The 21,372-nt window shown below is 46.4% G+C and overlaps 2 protein-coding genes across 2 annotated transcripts in view; both read left to right on the forward strand.

The window, feature by feature from the left end:
- LOC143930767 (cytochrome P450 2J6-like) overlaps positions 1-7,592 on the forward strand; it is a 78,528-nt gene extending 70,936 nt beyond the window's left edge. Inside the window, exons 8-9 of the mRNA XM_077455347.1 lie at positions 3,749-3,890; positions 7,104-7,592. Of these exons, the coding sequence (XP_077311473.1) occupies positions 3,749-3,890; positions 7,104-7,285 (324 nt within the window). The 3' untranslated portion in view covers positions 7,286-7,592. The remainder of the gene's footprint in view (positions 1-3,748; positions 3,891-7,103) is intronic.
- The window catches only part of LOC143930745 (cytochrome P450 2J6-like), a 122,011-nt gene that overhangs the window by 17,777 nt on the left and 82,862 nt on the right, over positions 1-21,372 (forward strand). The gene's annotated exons all lie outside the window — the stretch shown is intronic.

Genomic DNA, 21,372 nt, shown 5'->3' on the forward strand with positions numbered 1-21,372 from the left:
TCCGTTTGCTCAGCGGGGATCACTCCGCCGATCCCCGCTGAGCAGGGAGATGACAGGTCTGTCTCCGCACACTGTGCAGGGACGGACCTGTCACAGCGCCGCTCTCCCCTATGGGAGATCGGATGACGACGGACCGCAGTGCCCGTCGTCACCCGATCCGATCCGCAGACGGATGGAAAAATAGCTTTTTCCTCCGTCACACTTTTTCGGATCGGAGCGGGTCGGATGTCAGCGGACATGTCACCGCTGACATCCGACGCTCCATAGAGCTCTATGGAGCACCCGTTCAGGTCCGCCTGAAAAACTGACAGGCGGGCCTGAACGGGACGTTAGTGTGAAAGGGGCCTTACTGCTTTAGCTTGCACCTATTTAAAAACCCATTTCTAAACAGCAAAAAATAAAAAAAATCCTCTATATAAGATTTAATAAAACAGACTTTTTTAAAGCAAATTTCGCAGCACAGTGAGTGAAAATTAGAGTTTCCATTGGCTCAGTTTTGCTGAAACAACTCCACTCATTACTGCTTGCCAGCGGGGTAATCACAGCATACTTAACCCCTTTGCACCCAAGAGTAAAACAAATCTAAATGTCTAAGCCCAATTTTGTGACTTTGACATGTATTAGTAAAACCGTTCATATCATCACAACTACTTTACCATTCAGGTGGATTATACCTTGTTGTTTTCAGAACATATTTGGCTTTCATTTGGTGGTACATGGTAATGGACAGCCACGAGGCTCAGTCCTCCAGCATTCCACTGATCTACTGTTTATCAGCTTTTATCCACACCGAGCCTTCTGACTGACTGAATGGGCAGACTCCAAACCGGTGGAGGGTCCTCATATGTGGCGGCCCCGCAGCCTCACACACTGCGGGTTAGCCACAGCATTCCTGGATCTCCCCCTCGCATTCTCCTTGGTGGCTCGGTCAGGCCCCTCGCTCAACAAGAGAATGTCACATCCTCACGTGGATTATACCTTGTTGTTTTCAGAACACATTTGGCTTTCATTTGGTGGTACATGGTAATGGATATCTCTTAGTACTACCTGAACCTACCACCAAAGAACCACTCAAAATAAATTCTCCTCCGACTGGTGATCACAGTGATACCATAAATGTGTATGTTAGTTGTTGTTTGTACCCAAAACAATAGTGTGCATTTTGCTTTTTTTTTTATCCTACCTAAAACACACTGAAACTAACTGACACTAATTAAACAAAAAAAAAAAAAGAAGAAGAAATTCTGTCCTCCCCAAAAAATAGTAACCCTGACCTTGACACAAACACTGTCCTAGATCAAACATTGATCTAGGTATTTTTTTATTATTTTTTAATTTATTTGTTTTTATACACACTTTTTTTTTCTGTGCAAGGACAGAGAGAGATACAATGTTTCTCTTTCCTCCATTCACATAAAAAGAAAACACAGGGATGGGTTTTCACAATGACTGATCACTGTGATAGAAAATATCACAGCCATCAGGTGACCTGGAATCTTGCGTTCCGGGTCCCGATCATTAGTACGGGCCCGGGCTCACGGTGGGACCCTGATCTCTGTGCTGGGAGTGTGCCATGCAGTGCGCTCCCAGCAGAAAGTAAGGTGTGCAAATATGCAACCCCATGGCAAAAAAGTCTAGTCCAGTGGGGGCCACATATTTTTCTGACGTCTGCGTGAAGGAGTTAAACCCAAAATCAAGAATGTTGTGTATTGTAGTCTAATAGTCCTTAGACATACGGACTGCTTTCATTTACTTATTTACTTTCCTTTCGTTTCACCAAATAATCCTGCAGAATATCACGCTTCCTGTCCTTTCATGGCCACATTATTTTCCTCATGGTATCTATAGAAGGCACAATGGTTGATAAAAAGGCTAGACTTCAACCATAAGACAAAGGGGGGGTAATAGATATGGCGCTTATACCTATATGTGGGGACTAGTAGTGTGTTGGTGTATAAAAATGAGTTGTATTGTATAGGTCAATATTTACATGTGTGGAAGTATATAATTCTTGAAGTGCTATCTGATTTTGGGCCTGAGTGTGTGTAGTATATATTTTCCAGCGTGCTGGTTCAAAACCCAAAATTTTAAAAATTACACGAAAATTAAATAAAAGTACAATAAACTCAAAGTGCACACCAATAGCAACAGATTACAATATAGCAAAACATATAACTTAAAATAGCAATATGCAGTTATTAAAATATTAGTCTAAATGGCAATATGCAATTATTAAAGTGCGCGTGCAAAATAAATTCCTACTGGCCTATAGGTGAAGACTAATTGTGATGGTTGGTGGATTAGCCGTGGGAATATTAAAGTATATTACATATACTGTGGTGTCAGACTATAATCAATAAACATATATGAAATAACACGGTGATAGCATAAACTGGTCTGATAGTGTTGCTTTACATAAATTAGTATAAAATTAATATAGAAATTATAAAAATGCCATCTACATGAAGCAAAAATGTGCTAAAATGATAAAACACAGGAAAAATTAAATAAAAGATAAAATATAAAAATATATCCAAACAGCGTGCAAAATTAGTGCTGTTTGGATATATTTTTATATTTTATCTTTTATTTAATTTTTCCTGTGTTTTATCATTTTAGCACATTTTTGCTTCATGTAGATGGCATTTTTATAATTTCTATATTAATTTTATACTAATTTATGTAAAGCAACATTATCAGACCAGTTTATGCTATCACCGTGTTATTTCATATATGTTTATTGATTATAGTCTGACACCACAGTATATGTAATATACTTTAATATTCCCACGGCTAATCCACCAACCATCACAATTAGTCTTCACCTATAGGCCAGTAGGAATTTATTTTGCACGCGCACTTTAATAATTGCATATTGCCATTTAGACTAATATTTTAATAACTGCATATTGCTATTTTAAGTTATATGTTTTGCTATATTGTAATCTGTTGCTATTGGTGTGCACTTTGAGTTTATTGTACTTTTATTTAATTTTCGTGTAATTTTTAAAATTTTGGGTTTTGAACCAGCACGCTGGAAAATATATACTACACACACTCAGGCCCAAAATCAGATAGCACTTCAAGAATTATATACTTCCACACATGTAAATATTGACCTATACAATACAACTCATTTTTATACACCAACACACTACTAGTCCCCACATATAGGTATAAGCGCCATATCTATTACCCCCCCTTTGTCTTTACATCGTTCCACCCGCGGGTGGAAACTAATAGAGGCTGCTCTTACCTTTTAATTTTTCTTTTCTACATTTACCTTTAAGGATCCATAGCGCAACCCACCCCCCAGTTACACACTAGACTTCAACCATGACTGCCTTTGCTTATCTCAATTACATGATGATTGTTGAGTCTAGTAGTTTATACAATAAGGATAAGGTTCTTTGTTTTTTTTTCTAAATCATAGGAAGAGAGAAGGACATTTATGGCAGAATCAACTGGTATTTTCTGTAATTACTAAAAAAGGGTCTTAGCCCTAAAAATAAAAACTAAGGCAGACACCATCTGTAAGAACTGGTAATCTGCAGTATATAAAATATTGCTTTGAGGTTTAGATTTTCTTAGAAACTGATAACCAGATAACCAATTAAATTCACTGATGTTCACCCAAAACCTATACTACAGTTTTGGGTGGGCACTGGTGATTTAAATCTTCAACTTTTAGCTGTTATAGGTTCAGTTCCTTTATCTTAAACAGTTTTTTTTCATTTTGTGTCTCCAGGGAACACTCATCATCACAGATCTGTCATCAACACACTATGATGAAAAATATTGGAAGTATCCAAATGAATTTAATCCAGAGAATTTCCTAAATGAGGATGGAGAACTAGTGAAAGTAGAATCTTTCCTTCCTTTCTCTGCAGGTAAAGGATAGTTACAATACAGGTGGTGACTTTAGAAGACCTAGATATTTATATTACTTATTAACAGAATATTTAAAACCAGTGATGGCTGGTGACTTTTTATTTGACCCCTCCCACTTCTCATAAGACCCACCCCTTAGAGGAATCCACCCACTCCATCCCATATATTCCACTTGCTTTCCTCCATAGTGTGGGGAGTATACAGCTCAGCATCACAGGACAGAGTATACAGCCTCAGAATCACAGGACAGGGTATACAGCTCTGCATCACAGGACAAGATTTACAGCTCAGAATCACAGGACAGAGTATACAGCCCCAGGATCACAGGACAGAGTATACAGACCCAGGATCACAGGACAGAGTATACTGCCCCAGCATCACAGGACATTGTATATAGCTCAGCCTCACAGATCAGCGTATATAGCTCAGGCTCACAGATCAGGGTATATAGCTCAGGGTATACAGCTCAGGGTATACGGCTCAGCCTCACAGATCAGGGTATACAGCTCAGCCTCACAGATCAGGGTATACAGCTAAGCCTCCCAGATAAAGGGAAACAGCCTAGCCTTACAGAACAGGGTATACAGCTCAGCATCACAGATCAGGGTACACAGCTCGGGGTATACAGCTTAGCCTCACAGATCAGGATATACAGCTTAGGGTATACAACTCAGCCTCATATATCAGGGTATACAGCTCAAGGTATACAGCTAAGCCTCACAGATCAGGGTATACAGCTCGGGGTATACAGCTCAGCCTCACAGATCAGGGTATACGGCTCAGGGTATACAGCTTAGCTTCACAGATCAGGGTATACAGCTCAGCATCACAGATTAGCACTGACAGCACTGGTCACTCAGCCTCACTGATTGGCACTGACAGCACTGGTCACTCAGCCTCACTGATTGGCACTGACAGCACTGGTCACTCAGCCTCACTAATTGGCACTAGAACAGTACACCCCTGGCGGCACTGACAGCACCACACCCTGCAGGCTCACGGCTCTGCTCTGACAGCACCCACCCGCAGGTGGTCTGGCACTTACCGCCGTACTGTGGTATCCTCTCTGTGGAGTGCTGAGTCCTGACTGTATTGTCTCCACCAGAGCAGCAGCGGTGGCAGAGGTATCCTTCCTCGAGTCCAGCGCATGTCTCCTCTGCTGGTGCATCCTTTTCCTAAGTGCCAAAAATCCAATAGGATCGCCTGGCGCTTTGGCCAATTGGGGTAACAGGTCTGATGACCTGCCTCCTGATTGGTGGAGAGGAACGTTAGTATGAATATAGCGAAAATTTATTTGCTATCGTCACACAATTGGGTGGGATCAGGGCACACTTTCTGCGCCCGAGACCACCCTATTTTGCAGCCTCTTAGAGCCTCTGGCTCTAATCAAGTGCTTAAAAAAACACCCCCTCCCACCCCCGCCTTAGGAGTCCATGCGTCCGGCATCCTGAAAGGGCCCAGGTGCATGGATGAAGGGGCGGCACCTATGCGCCCAAAATGCACTGGCCACCACTGTTTCAAACTTAGGAATTTATACATGGCATTAGTACCAGGGCTAATAGATCATGCACTGCCAGTGCTGAAGCCAAAAGCTGACCAGTAAGATCTGTGGGCGATGTATCCAAAAACAGCAGATTATATTAATTAGAACTTTTTTTAATATCATTTTACACCTCCAGGCAACTATCATTACCTGCCTTTTTAGTTTTGGAAGAATGGCCAGAATGTTATTACTGTCTGTGTCTCTGACTGGGAGATTCACCCTGGGGACTATTGTTATTTGGACAGAAAATTAAGGGAAATAAAATATTTTACAGTTTATTATTCAAAACAAACAACTTGGGATTAAGTTGCATTTTAAGTGTAGCACCCTGGTGTTTAGGCAGGGTTCCTAGTAAATTTAGTTTGCCAGGCGATAGTTGACCTGATTAATTGTTAGTAGATCCACTAATTCCTCTCTAGTTCTGGACTTGCACCTTCTCTCCCTTCTGTCGCTAGATAGCGTTATGCTGGTGACATTAGCTAGAGAAGGGCTTAGCAAGGGCAGGTTATGAATGGATGGGGTGTCTCAGCCAATTGGTGGAGGTTTTTTTTTAGTCCCTTGGCCTGCTGGGAGAGCCTATTTATCTGGGTGGAGTCAAGTGATTGGGGTTCTGTGCCACCTGGACGGCTGTCTGGGTGGATGTTTGTTATACTGCCCCAGGCTGCTAGGCCGGAAGCCTGAGGCCTATCCCTGGGACATCTGGCTGATAGGCTGTCTGAGGGCCTATCCAAAAGCCAGAGAAGCAGTGCAGGGTTGGGAATGCAGAATTGGAGTCCAACCAAAAGAAACGGTTCAGCCGGATGGGGAACCAGTTGTGGTTGGAGGTAGAGGGAAAGTGGCACCACTAAGGGACCATCCACCTTGTTACCGGAGACCACTGTAAGTAAGCTGGAGCCAGTACCAGAGCAATCTTCTCACCAACCGGGACGGTGAAGAAGTGGGAAAACTTCAGCAAGTGCCAAGCCAAGGACCCAGCGGGACAGCAGAGGTGACGCTTGAGGAGCATCAGTGAGCATCAAGCCAGGGACCTAGCAGATCAGCAGGGGTGAGGTTTGAGGAGTATCTGTGAGTGCCAAGCCAGGGACCCAGCAGGGAAGCGGTGGTAACGCTTGAGGAAGATACCGAGTTATGGAAGTGGAGGAGCTCCAGGGATCCAGTGGTGATTGGATCTAAGAGTCTAGTCAGAGACTGGGAGCTTGGTGAGTGAAGACCTACAGTGAGAGACTGTAGAGTGTGAGGAGAACTATCTGTGTTACCAATAGTTAAATACAACTACCGTTAGTGACTGTATTGTTGCCATAGGAGACAGTGGTCCTACCTATACAGAAGTGGTATCCTGCTGGAGGCCTTCTCCTGTATAGCTGTCTACCTATAGAAGTCTCAAAGTCTGCCGATTAACATTGTATCTACTTAAGGGTCTCCTGGCCCTAACCCTCTCTCCCACAGTTCTATTAAGAGACAATAAATCTCTTTTGCATTCAAAAAGTGTCTGGCGCCCATCACTCCATCTTGCATTACACCCACCATGCCTTGTAACCCACTCTACAAAGACAGATGTCAGCTCTCCCTAACTCTGGAGGTCACCCTTAGGCCTTTAGAGGTCTGGGACCCTTGCTACATAAGTGTTACTTCCCTGAGTTCCCTCTGACCTTCATGTGTTTCTCTTTAGGTCCCCGTGTTTGTCCTGGAGAGAATCTGGCCCGGATGGAGCTCTTCCTCTTTTTCACTACTCTGATGAAACACTTTGAATTCCACTGGCCGGACCCCAAGTCTCCTCCAGACATCACTCCAGTTTTTGGACTCTCACAGAAACCAAAGCCTTTCAAAATGAGACTGGTACCGCGCACATAGAACTGACCATATGGACTCAAAGGACTCAAAAGTGCACTCCAAGAATACCCAATTATCATTCACATTAATAAATAGTATTTTGTTTTATTTATAATATGTTAGATAATTTATACATGTCCACTATAATATAGTAAGTGGTATCACAAACTTGGAAAATGTACCATAAAATGTTATACTTTTTGATGTTAAGAATTATATAGTTATTCATGTCACATTACAGTGCCATCTATGGCAAGAGTACTAAAAAAAATGTATAAGTGGACCTGTTCTGGGTTTAAAAAAATAAAATCAAACTATTGTATTATTATTTACAGTGGATTGTATTGCTTTTTACACAAATATTTAGTTTATCAATTTACATTGCATCAACATTTCCCACTGCTCCTTAGTTAAAGGTGCATTGGCTTTTATATATAAAAACCTTAATACTCTTTTCAGACATGTGCGGGCTTGGGATTCAATTTGTGAGACCCCAAGTCGCATGACATGTGAAATTCAATGTATTTCTATGAGAGACATTCCTATAACACTACAGAAGTCGCTGCGACTTAAAAAAAGGTTTCAGCAGTATTAATGTTCGACTTTTGATGCAAATTTGGTCCAGAGAATGTAAACTCTTTCCCCCTGGAGGACCCCTGGCTCATGCAGCATCCCCCACAGAGGGGGGAGTAGGGACAGGAAGAGAAGAGAGGGAGGAGAGGGACCCCCTTATCGACCTCCCAGGGAATGCCCTGCTGCTCAATCCCGCCGAGGCAGGAAGAGCCAGACGAGTAGAGGACATCCCATGACAGACCCACACCCAAGCAGTACGGGGTGGCCTCTTGGCCACTGTACACTGTGACAAAGACATCGGTAGTCCGGTCATATGTGTGGCCCAGAGTGTTGCGCTCACTGGCCACCCCTGGAGCCTGAGAGGCATGTCGTGGTCAACCTAGCACGTAGCTAGGGTTTGCACACGCTCGATGGCCAGGCTGGGGAGACTACAAGGATCTATATTATACAGCCTGTCACCCAGCCGGCTGTTGATAGCAGATCACAGGATCTTAAAACCTTACGCAAAAGGCAAAAATTCAGAAGAAAATCCCAGGACCAATGGTCCCACAGGGAGCCTAGGCTCTTCTTCACTAGGCAGAAAAAAAATGAGCTGCAGGAAGCAGGCTGAGGGGTTATTACCAGAGGGACCCCCCTAGGCGGAACTGTAAAGTTCTGTTTTCACATGTATTACATGTTCTGCCTAGTCCTCTCCTGAAGGTGGCATAATAATCCTACAGTCAAGATTACTGGAGCTGTGTCCGTCAATGAACAAAAGAGAAATATAATTTAGTGACAACTTTTTGCAAAAAAAATAAATAAAATAGGCTCCCAAAAAGTCCCACATATGTGTTATCACCGTACTCAGGAGAAGCAACATAATGTATTTTGGGGTGTAATTCCACATATGCCCATGGCATGTTTGAGCAACATATCATTTAGTGACAACTTTGTGCAAAAAAATAAAATAAAATAAAAGTTTGTAATTTTTGTGGCAAAATATAAAATATTCCATGGACTCAACATGCCTCTCAGCAAATATCTTGGGGTGTCTACTTTCCAAAATGGAGTAATTTGGGGAGTTTTGTGCCATCTGATCAGTTCCAATGTCAACAAGGTGCGACTTGTCATGCGATTTTGACCTGTCAAATTTGTATGACAAGTGGCACCAATGTACACGGGGTCTTTAACCCTAATCTGGTATTTTTGCTGACAGTTTGCTACTAAGAAAATTTCCCTTCGTATTTTGTCTGGGAGTGGCAACAGGAGATCTCACCAAAGTGAATTGATCTCCCATCACACCCCTTACATTGGATTGTATGGCCCCCACATGCTTATATGTAGGGATGGCCGAACGGTTCGCCCGGCGGTCGTTTCGCAGCGAATTTCGGCTGTTCACCATCCGCCCGATCGGTGGACTTTTGCCGCCGTTCGTCCGGCGGACTTCCGTGTTTACTGTGTAAAAGAACTTTGACCTATGATGACACATCCATCATGGGGTACAGGACAGCCAATTGAGACATTACAGCACATGGACACTTGGACATTCCCCCTAACTTATAAATAGACCCGATCCGGCGGCCATTTTACATTCTTTCGTATGTCACTATAGAGAGAGGTTGCTGTGTTTAGCAGGGAGAGACTTCAGTGACCCAAATCGCTAGCTATTAGGTCCACAAAAGTTCTTTTCAGGACTGGTATGGTATAGGTGTAGCTCAGGATATAGGTTTGAGGCACTGCTGTGCTAGTCATTGTTGCAGCAGCCTGTCTTTTGTCAGTGTAGAGAGAGGGACAGGACGCTGTGTGCAGCAGGGACAGTCAGTTTAATCATTAGCTGTTACTATTAGGTCCACAAAAGTCCTTTTCAGGACTGGTATGGTAAAGTAGTACAGGATAGCGTTTTGAGTGCTATTAAAGTTATTGTTCCAGCAGCCTGTGTTTTGTCAGTTTAAATAGGGACAGGCAGGAAGCTGTGTGTGGCAGTGAGGGACAGTCAGTTTAATCAGTAGCTGTTACTATTAGGTCCACAAAGGTTCTTTTCAGGACTGGTATGGTAATAGGCTTGTACACGTATAATATTCTTTCTTCCAAATATAGAAAGAATATTATACTTGACTGCTGCCCTTCTGCTGCAGTAGTCCTTTATGAGTATAAGGACTGAGGTACAGTCTGCTAATCATTCACAGCCTACTGGTTCCACAAAGGTCCTTATAAGGACTGGTAAGGTATAGGGTACTACAGTACATAGGGTTGAGTAAGGTTCAGTCTGCTATTCCTTAAGGACTAGTATAGGTCCACAATATATAGGTTTGAGGTGCACTACTGCTGACTGCTGCCCTTCTGCTGCAGTAGTCCTTTATGAGTATATGGACTGAGGTACAGTCTGCTAATCATTCACAACCTACTAGTTCCACAAAGGTTCTTATAAGGACTGGTAAGGTATAGGGTACTACAGTACATAGGGTTGAGTGAGGTCCAGTCTGCTATTCCTTAAGGACTGGTATAGGTCCACAATATATAGGGTTGAGGTGCCCTACTGCTGACTGCTGCCCTTCTGCTGCAGCAGTCCTTTATAAATATAGGGACTGAGGTACAGTCTGCTAATCATTCACAACCTACTAGTTCCACAAAGGTCCTTATAAGGACTGGTAAGGTATAGGGTACTACAGTACATAGGGTTGAGTAAGGTTCAGTCTGCTATTCCTTAAGGACTAGTATAGGTCCACAATATATAGGTTTGAGGTGCACTACTGCTGACTGCTGCCCTTCTGCTGCAGTAGTCCTTTATGAGTATATTGACTGAGGTACAGTCTGCTAATCATTCACAACCTACTAGTTCCACAAAGGTCCTTATAAGGACTGGTGAAGTATAGGGTACTACAGTACATAGGGTTGAGTGAGGTTCAGTCTGCTATTCCTTAAAGAACTGGTATAGGTCCACAATATATAGGGTTGAGGTGCACTACTGCTGACTGCTGCCCTTCTGCTGCAGCAGTCCTTTATGAGTATAGGGACTGAGGTACAGTCTGCTAATCATTCACAACCTACTAGTTCCACAAAAGTTCTTATAAGGACTGGTAAGGTATAGGGTACTACAGTACATAGGGTTGAGTGAGGTTCAGTCTGCTATTCCTTAAGGACTGGTATAGGTCCACAATATATAGGGTTGAGGTGCACTACTGCTGACTGCTGCCCTTCTGCTCCAGCAGTCCTTTATGAGTATAGGGACTGAGGTACAGTCTGCTACTCATTCACAACCTACTAGTTCCACAAAAGTTCTTATAAGGACTGGTAAGGTATAGGGTACTACAGTACATAGGGTTGAGTGAGGTTCAGTCTGCTATTCCTTAAGGACTGGTATAGGTCCACAATATATAGGGTTGAGGTGCACTACTGCTGACTGCTGCCCTTCTGCTCCAGCAGTCCTTTATGAGTATAGGGACTGAGGTACAGTCTGCTAATCATTCACAACCTACTAGTTACACAAAGGTCCTTATAAGGGCTGGTAAGGTATAGGGTACTACAGTACATAGGGTTGCGTGAAGTTCAGTCTGCTATTCCTTAAGGACTGGTATAGGTCCACAATATACAGGGTTGAGGTGCACTACTGCTGACTGCTGCCCTTCTGCTGCAGCAGTCCTTTATGAGTATAGGGACTGAGGTACAGTCTGCTAATAATTCACAACCTACTAGTTCCACAAAGGTCCTTATAAGGACTGGTAAGGTCTAGGGTACTACAGTACATAGGGTTGAGTGAGGTTCAGTCTGCTATTCCTTAAGGACTGGTATAGGTCCACAATATATAGGGTTGAGGTGCACTACTGCTGACTGCTGCCCTTCTGCTGCAGTAGTCCTTTATGAGTATAGGGACTGAGGTACAGTCTGCTAATCATTCACAACCTACTAGTTCCACAAAGGTCCTTATAAGGACTGGTAAGGTATAGGGTACTACAGTACATAGGGTTGAGTGACGTTCAGTCTGCTATTCCTTAAGGACTGGTATAGGTCCACAATATATAGGGTTGATGTGCACTACTGCTGACTGCTGCCCTATACTGCAGCAGTGCTTTATCAGTATAGGGACTGAGAGTTTTGTCACAGGGTCATTTAAAAAATGACAGGCAGAGGAAGAGGCAGGCCCTTCCGCAGGGGTGGTAGGGGTAGGGCAGGAGCAACAGGCTTGAGCCAAAGTGGGAAGTTGCAGAAGGTGCGTTCAATTACTTTAAAGGATGCACCAGACTTGGTTGAGTGGCTCACTCAGCCTTACTCTTCTGCACCCTCCTCATCCTCTCGATCTGCACCCTCTTTTTCACTCTCTGCTATATGCACCCCCAAAGACACCACCACCAACACCACCACCACCACCACCACCACATACCTTCCGCTTGAGTCACAGGAATTATTTTCCATCCATATCAAGACATTTCTGAAGCGCAGCCACTCTTGGCATTGGATCAGGAAGAGGAGGTAGCAAGAACTGCCACTCAGCAGTCTGACAACAGTACCCAGATCAGCCCAAGGAGGAGGTTGGTCCCCACGGCCATGGCTCGCCTTGCTGACATTCAGCGGCGACACAATCTGCCGGTCAGACGTCTTATTTGCGATTGCCCGACGCGATGGAACTTAACCTTCTAGATGCTTGATAGGCTGCTCCGGCAGAAACGTGCAGTTAACATCTACCTGTATGAACTCTGCGGCAGAACAGGTTCTGGGGAGCTGTTTTTTTTTTCACCGCGCCAGGTTCTGCTCATGCGCGATGCATGCAGACTTCTGCGGCCATTTGAGGAGATCACCAAACTGGTCAGTCACAGCCATGGCGCTATCAGTGACATGGTACCTTATGCCTTCTTTATGGAGCGTGCATTGCGTTGTGTCATTGATCAAGCTGTGGAGGAGCAGGAGCGGGAAGATGAGGAAGTCGCAATGCTGGATAAATTCCCGGGGGCTGCTCTATCTGAGACAAGTGAACAACAGGAGTCTGAAGAGGAGTCAGAGGAGGATGGTGGCGGGGCGGATGAGGAGGAGCAAGAAGAGCATGCTTTAAACCTTTCTGGGATCCCTGTTGTTGTGCGTGGATGGGGAGAGGAGAATGAAGAGGACGACATTATCCTGGAGGATGAGCAGGAGCCAAGCCACCACACCGCTTCCAGTTTAGTGCAAATGGGGGCCTTCATGCTCCAGTGTTTTAATAGGGACCCTTGTATAAAAAGCATAAGGGTCAAGGACCAGAACTGGGTGGCAACATACTTAGACCCCGGTACAAACACAAAATGGTGGAAATGTTACCGCCGTCACAGGACTGGTGAAGTATAGGGTACTACAGTACATAGGGTTGAGTGAGGTTCAGTCTGCTATTCCTTAAGAACTGGTATAGGTCCACAATATATAGGGTTGAGGTGCACTACTGCTGACTGCTGCCCTTCTGCTGCAGCAGTCCTTTATAAATATAGGGACTGAGGTACAGTCTGCTAATCATTCACAACCTACTAGTTCCACAAAGGTCCTTATAAGGACTGGTAAGGTATAGGGTACTACAGTACATAGGGTTGAGTAAGGTTCAGTCTGCTATTCCTTAAGGACTAGTATAGGTCCACAATATATAGGTTTGAGGTGCACTACTGCTGACTGCTGCCCTTCTGCTGCAGTAGTCCTTTATGAGTATATTGACTGAGGTACAGTCTGCTAATCATTCACAACCTACTAGTTCCACAAAGGTCCTTATAAGGACTGGTGAAGTATAGGGTACTACAGTACATAGGGTTGAGTGAGGTTCAGTCTGCTATTCCTTAAGGACTGGTATAGGTCCACAATATATAGGGTTGAGGTGCCCTACTGCTGACTGCTGCCCTTCTGCTGCAGCAGTCCTTTATAAATATAGGGACTGAGGTACAGTCTGCTAATCATTCACAACCTACTAGTTCCACAAAGGTCCTTATAAGGACTGGTAAGGTATAGGGTACTACAGTACATAGGGTTGAGTAAGGTTCAGTCTGCTATTCCTTAAGGACTAGTATAGGTCCACAATATATAGGTTTGAGGTGCACTACTGCTGACTGCTGCCCTTCTGCTGCAGTAGTCCTTTATGAGTATATTGACTGAGGTACAGTCTGCTAATCATTCACAACCTACTAGTTCCACAAAGGTCCTTATAAGGACTGGTGAAGTATAGGGTACTACAGTACATAGGGTTGAGTGAGGTTCAGTCTGCTATTCCTTAAAGAACTGGTATAGGTCCACAATATATAGGGTTGAGGTGCACTACTGCTGACTGCTGCCCTTCTGCTGCAGCAGTCCTTTATGAGTATAGGGACTGAGGTACAGTCTGCTAATCATTCACAACCTACTAGTTCCACAAAAGTTCTTATAAGGACTGGTAAGGTATAGGGTACTACAGTACATAGGGTTGAGTGAGGTTCAGTCTGCTATTCCTTAAGGACTGGTATAGGTCCACAATATATAGGGTTGAGGTGCACTACTGCTGACTGCTGCCCTTCTGCTCCAGCAGTCCTTTATGAGTATAGGGACTGAGGTACAGTCTGCTACTCATTCACAACCTACTAGTTCCACAAAAGTTCTTATAAGGACTGGTAAGGTATAGGGTACTACAGTACATAGGGTTGAGTGAGGTTCAGTCTGCTATTCCTTAAGGACTGGTATAGGTCCACAATATATAGGGTTGAGGTGCACTACTGCTGACTGCTGCCCTTCTGCTCCAGCAGTCCTTTATGAGTATAGGGACTGAGGTACAGTCTGCTAATCATTCACAACCTACTAGTTACACAAAGGTCCTTATAAGGGCTGGTAAGGTATAGGGTACTACAGTACATAGGGTTGCGTGAAGTTCAGTCTGCTATTCCTTAAGGACTGGTATAGGTCCACAATATACAGGGTTGAGGTGCACTACTGCTGACTGCTGCCCTTCTGCTGCAGCAGTCCTTTATGAGTATAGGGACTGAGGTACAGTCTGCTAATAATTCACAACCTACTAGTTCCACAAAGGTCCTTATAAGGACTGGTAAGGTCTAGGGTACTACAGTACATAGGGTTGAGTGAGGTTCAGTCTGCTATTCCTTAAGGACTGGTATAGGTCCACAATATATAGGGTTGAGGTGCACTACTGCTGACTGCTGCCCTTCTGCTGCAGTAGTCCTTTATGAGTATAGGGACTGAGGTACAGTCTGCTAATCATTCACAACCTACTAGTTCCACAAAGGTCCTTATAAGGACTGGTAAGGTATAGGGTACTACAGTACATAGGGTTGAGTGACGTTCAGTCTGCTATTCCTTAAGGACTGGTATAGGTCCACAATATATAGGGTTGATGTGCACTACTGCTGACTGCTGCCCTATACTGCAGCAGTGCTTTATCAGTATAGGGACTGAGAGTTTTGTCACAGGGTCATTTAAAAAATGACAGGCAGAGGAAGAGGCAGGCCCTTCCGCAGGGGTGGTAGGGGTAGGGCAGGAGCAACAGGCTTGAGCCAAAGTGGGAAGTTGCAGAAGGTGCGTTCAATTACTTTAAAGGATGCACCAGACTTGGTTGAGTGGCTCACTCAGCCTTACTCTTCTGCACCCTCCTCATCCTCTCGATCTGCACCCTCTTTTTCACTCTCTGCTATATGCACCCCCAAAGACACCACCCCCAACACCACCACCACCACCACCACCACATACCTTCCGCTTGAGTCACAGGAATTATTTTCCATCCATATCAAGACATTTCTGAAGCGCAGCCACTCTTGGCATTGGATCAGGAAGAGGAGGTAGCAAGAACTGCCACTCAGCAGTCTGACAACAGTACCCAGATCAGCCCAAGGAGGAGGTTGGTCCCCGGTGTTACTGCCTACTCCGAGATCTCTACTTATAGCGGTGGGGAAGGTGACGTTGATGATGACATGTCTAGTGATGTCATGTGGGTGCCCACAAGAGAGGAAGAGGAGGGGAGTTCAGAGGGAGATATGGACCAGCAGATAGGGAGGAGAAGCAGGAATAACTTACATTGCACAGGAGGGACAAAGCAGAGTGCTAATGTATCAGGATCGAGTCATCGACCATGTACGGTCACATCTGGCGCTCCCAGGACGCCGGCACATGGCTCCGCAGTGTGGGCTTTTTTTAACGTGTCCGCTGCTGACAATAGCGTTGCAATCTGCAATCTTCGCAGTCAACGCATTAGTCGCGGTAAGCCCAACACTAACCTAGGGACTACCACCTTAAGAAGGCACATGAGCAGCCATCACCGAGCCCAGTGGCTCCACTCCACCTTCCATCACGCCAAGCTCACGTTTTTCTGCAAAAAGGCAGGCTTCCGTGGGCCTAATGTTCGAGCGTAAAAAAATGGTGACGCCGGATAACCCTCTTGCCCAACGGTTGACGGCTGGCTTGTCAGAACTCATAGCCTGCCAACTACTGCCATATAAACTAGTGGACTCGGAGGCCTTTCGAAAATTTGTGGCCATTGGAACACCGCAATGGAAGGTCCCAGGGAGGTAGTATTTCTCAGAGAAGGGCATCCCAGAGCTATATGGCCATGTTCAGCGGCAAGTGAATGTATCTCTGGCACACAGTGTCAGTGCCAATATACATCTGACCACCGACACGTGGTCTAGCAAACACGGACAGGGAAGGTATATCACTTTTACTGCCCACTGGGTGAACCTTCTGACTGCCGTCAAGCATGTAACCCGTGGCTCCCGTGTAGATTTGGTTTTACCGCCACAGATTGCATGCAGGCCTGGCTCTTCTTCTCCTCCTCCTACTCCATCTTCCTCCCTCTCCTCCTCAGCTGACTCCTCCTTTTTGTCACGGTCCCTACCGTGTATTTTGGACAGCCAGGTGTAGTCACGCCTCAAGTGGCTCTGGGTGGTATTGAACTCATGACTGCCAGTAGTTGTTCCCGTTACCTTACCTCTGAGCCACACCTCAGTTCTATTCTGCCTGCTTTCCAGCCATGTCTAGTTTTGCATTAGTACTGTGGGCAATTCTGTTTGTACCTTTCACTCTTGGATCAGCTGTGGCAGGTTACCTAATCAGCTAGGGTATAAAACACTGCCTCACTCTGAGGGCTTTGTCAGTTCATTGTCTCTTGTTGCCAAAGGTTCCTGAGTTCCTGAGTTCCAAGACTGACCCCGGCTACCGACCCTGGCTTGTATATCGTTTATTCTGTCTTCTGGAATCCCTGACTACGGCTTTACCTGGACAATCCTTTGGCAAATTCCTGTCAAGCCCCCGTGCACAGATTCACAGCCCAGGTAGCTTATCTGTTTGTTACTGTGGGCTGTGTTTATTTGCAAGGGTGAGCCTACATCTCTGCAACATGGACTCCAATCTAGGTAAGCCCTTACACTTTTGCGCTGCTAGCGTCTCTTCCGCTGCGCCGCCCAAGCTCCCCAGAACCTATTCGACATGCCAGGTGAGACGTTGCCATGCCGTGCTGCGTCTGTTGTGCCTGGAAGCCAAGAGCCACACTGGCCCGGCACTCCTTTCAGCTTTGCGTTCACAGGCAGATCAGTGGCTAACACTGCTCAATTTGACAGTTGGTAAAGTGGTGTGTGACAACGGTGCCAATCTGCTTAGCGCATTGAAACAGGGCAAAATCAAGCACATGCCATGCATGGCACACATCTTAAACTTGGTCGTGCAGCAATTCGTTGTCAAATATCCTGGGGTCCAAGACATCTTGCGGCAGGCAAGGAAAATCTCGGCCCATTTCAGAAGATCTTACACGGCCATGGCTCGCCTTGCTGACATTCAGCGGCGACACAATCTGCCGGTCAGACGTCTTATTTGCGATTGCCCGACGCGATGGAACTTAACCTTCTAGATGCTTGATAGGCTGCTCCGGCAGAAACGTGCAGTTAACATCTACCTGTATGAACTCTGCGGCAGAACAGGTTCTGGGGAGCTGTTTTTTTTTTCACCGCGCCAGGTTCTGCTCATGCGCGATGCATGCAGACTTCTGCGGCCATTTGAGGAGATCACCAAACTGGTCAGTCACAGCCATGGCGCTATCAGTGACATGGTACCTTATGCCTTCTTTATGGAGCGTGCATTGCGTTGTGTCATTGATCAAGCTGTGGAGGAGCAGGAGCGGGAAGATGAGGAAGTCGCAATGCTGGATAAATTCCCGGGGGCTGCTCTATCTGAGACAAGTGAACAACAGGAGTCTGAAGAGGAGTCAGAGGAGGATGGTGGCGGGGCGGATGAGGAGGAGCAAGAAGAGCATGCTTTAAACCTTTCTGGGATCCCTGTTGTTGTGCGTGGATGGGGAGAGGAGAATGAAGAGGACGACATTATCCTGGAGGATGAGCAGGAGCCAAGCCACCACACCGCTTCCAGTTTAGTGCAAATGGGGGCCTTCATGCTCCAGTGTTTTAATAGGGACCCTTGTATAAAAAGCATAAGGGTCAAGGACCAGAACTGGGTGGCAACATACTTAGACCCCGGTACAAACACAAAATGGTGGAAATGTTATCGCCGTCACAGAGGGCTGTCAGAACGGAGCACTTCCAGGCCTTGCTTCGAGAAATGCTGCATTCTGCTTTTGCGTGCGCTGGCAGAGAAGCAATTCCCACTCCCAGAGAAGGAGTTGCGGGTACCAATCCAACAGCGCCTGCAAGAAGAGGCCGGTTTGAAGATGTGTTGGTGACTTCGGATATGAGGTCATTTTTTCAGCTGATCCATCGACAGGTGTCATCTGGATCCAGCATCAGGGAACGCCTAGACCGTCAGGTGTCCGACTACATCGGGTTAACGGCCGATGTGGACGCTCTGAGGAGTGATGAACCCCTGGACTACTGGGTGGGCAGGCTTGACCTCTGGCCAGAGCTTGCCCAATTTGCAATCGAACTTTTGGCTTGCCCCTCGTCCAGTGTCCTGTCCGAAAGGACGTTCAGCGCATCAGGGGGGATCGTGACCGATAAGCGTACTCGCCTAGCTCACGACAGTGTTAACTACCTCACATTTCTAAAAATGAATGAGGCATGGATCTCGGAGGAATTCAACACATGTGACCAGTAGACCAAGTATATGTCTATAAACAATTTTTTTAATCAAGCACACAGACCTTCTTTCTTCATTTGGCTCATTTCATTGTCCAAAAAAAGCACACCGTACTATATGCCCATACCCTCCTGTTTGAAGAGGCTGAGCGGTGTCATATTTCTACTGGGGCTGCTTATTATGAGGGGCTCCCACCATCCCTGTGCTGTGCTGACTTCATCCTGGGGCTGTACCTCTGCTGTGCATATTATGAGGGGCTCCCACCATCCCTGTGCTATGCTCATTATGAGGGGCTCCCACCATCCCTGTGCTGTGCTGACTTCCTCCTGGGGCTGCTTATTATGAGGGGGTCCCACCATCCTTGTGTTGTGCTGACTTCCTCCTGGGGCTGCTTATTATGAGGGGCTCCCACCATCCCTGTGCTATGCTGACATCCTCCTGGGGCTGCTTATTGTGAGGGGCTCCCATCATCCCTGTGCTGTGCAGACTTCCTCCTGGGCTGCTTATTAGGAGGGGCTCCCACCATCCCTGTGCTATGCTGACATCCTCCTGGTGCTGCTTATTATGAGGGGCTCCCACCATCCCTGTGCTGTTCTGACTTCCTCCTGGGGCTGCTTATTATGAGGGGCTCCCACCATCCCTGTGCTGTGCTGACTTCCTCCTGGGCTGCTTATTATGAGGTGCTCCCACCATCCCTGTGCTGTTCTGACTTCCTCCTGGGGCTGTACCTCTGCTGTGCATATTATGAGGGTCTCCCACCATCCCTGTGCTGTGCTGACTTCATCCTGGGGCTGTACCTCTGCTGTGCATATTATGAGGGGCTCCCACCATCCCTGTGCTATGCTCATTATGAGGGGCTCCCACCATCCCTGTACTGTGCTGACTTCCTCCTGGGGCTGCTTATTATGAGGGGGTCCCACCATCCTTGTGTTGTGCTGACTTCCTCCTGGGGCTGCTTATTATGAGGGGCTCCCACCATCCCTGTGCTATGCTGACATCCTCCTGGGGCTGCTTATTGTGAGGGGCTCCCACCATCCCTGTGCTGTGCAGACTTCCTCCTGGGGCTGCTTATTATGAGGGGCTCCCACCATCCCTGTGCTATTCTGACATCCTCCTGGTGCTGCTTATTATGAGGGGCTCCCACTATCCCTGTGCTGTTCTGACTTCCTCCTGGGGCTGTACCTCTGCTGTGCATATTATGAGGTGCTCCCACCATCCCTGTGCTATGCTCATTATGAGGGGCTCCCATCATCCCTGTGCTGTGCTGACTTCCTCCTGAGGCTGCTTATTATGAGGGGCTCCCACCATCTCTGTGCTGTTCTGAATTCCTCCTGGGGCTGTACCTCTGCTGTGCATATTATGAGGGGCTCCCACCATCCCTGTGCTATGCTCATTATGAAAGGCTCCCATCATCCCTGTGCTGTGCTGACTTCCTCCTGGGGCTGCTTATTATGAGGGGCTCCCACCATCCCTGTGCTGTGCTGACTTCCTCCTGGGGCTGTACCTCTGCTGTGCATATTATGAGGGGCTCCCACCATCCCTGTGCTATGCTCATTATGAGGGGCTCCCACCATCCCTGTGCTATGCTGACTTCCTCCTGGGGCTGCTTACGGTGCAGGTGTCAGTGCTGTATATCACGGTGCTGGTGTCAGTGCTGTATATCACGGTGCTGGTGTCAGTGCTTTACGTCATGCTGCTGATGTCAGTGCTCTCTATCACGGTGCTGGTGTCAGTGCTGTATATCATGGTGCTGGTGTCAGTGCTTTATGTCACGCTGCTGATGTCAGTGCTCTCTATCACGGTGCTGGTGTCAGATCACTCTATCACGGTGCAGGTGTCATTGCTGTATGTCACGCTGCTGATATCAGTGCTCTCTATCATGGTGCTGGTGTCAGATCACTCTATCACGGTGCAGGTGTCATTGCTGTATGTCACGCTGCTGATGTCAGTGCTCTCTATCACGGTGCTGGTGTCAGATACCTCTATCACGGTGCAGGTGTCATTGCTGTATGTCACGCTGCTGATGTCAGTGCTCTCTATCACGGTGCTGGTGTCAGATAGGGATGAGCTTCGTGTTCGAGTCGAACATACGTTTGACTCGAACATCGGTTGTTCGGCGAATTCCGAACGTTATGGGCCGTTCGCGCCAAATTCGTGTGGTGCTCACGGCCCACAATGCACTTTGTCATCGAAGTGCATTGCTGGCTCATGATTGGCCAAGCATGCACTGTGACCCCGCATGCTTGGCCAATCACAGCGCCAGCAGCGAGGAGAGCCATGATTGGCCACAGGCAGGATGCCTGTGGCCAATCATAGCTCAGGCTGTGTAGTACACGCCCCACACTATATAAGGCCGCCAGCACGGCGGCCTTGTGTAGTGTGTTGGCGTCTGAAGCAGTTAGTGGGTGTTCTGTGTACCTTCAACACAGTATACACCGATCGTTATCGGCGGATTTTCGATCTTGCTCTTCTGTAGTGGTTGTTGTCTGCGTGTCCTGACCGCAGTATACACCGCTATATTCACCTCACCTATATAGCTAGTGATCTATCTTTTA

This window comes from Lithobates pipiens, unplaced genomic scaffold (assembly GCF_037356315.1).
Source record: "Lithobates pipiens isolate NorthernLeopardFrog02 unplaced genomic scaffold, aLitPip1_a1.2 Scaffold_10, whole genome shotgun sequence".
NCBI classification, from domain to species: domain Eukaryota; kingdom Metazoa; phylum Chordata; class Amphibia; order Anura; family Ranidae; genus Lithobates; species Lithobates pipiens.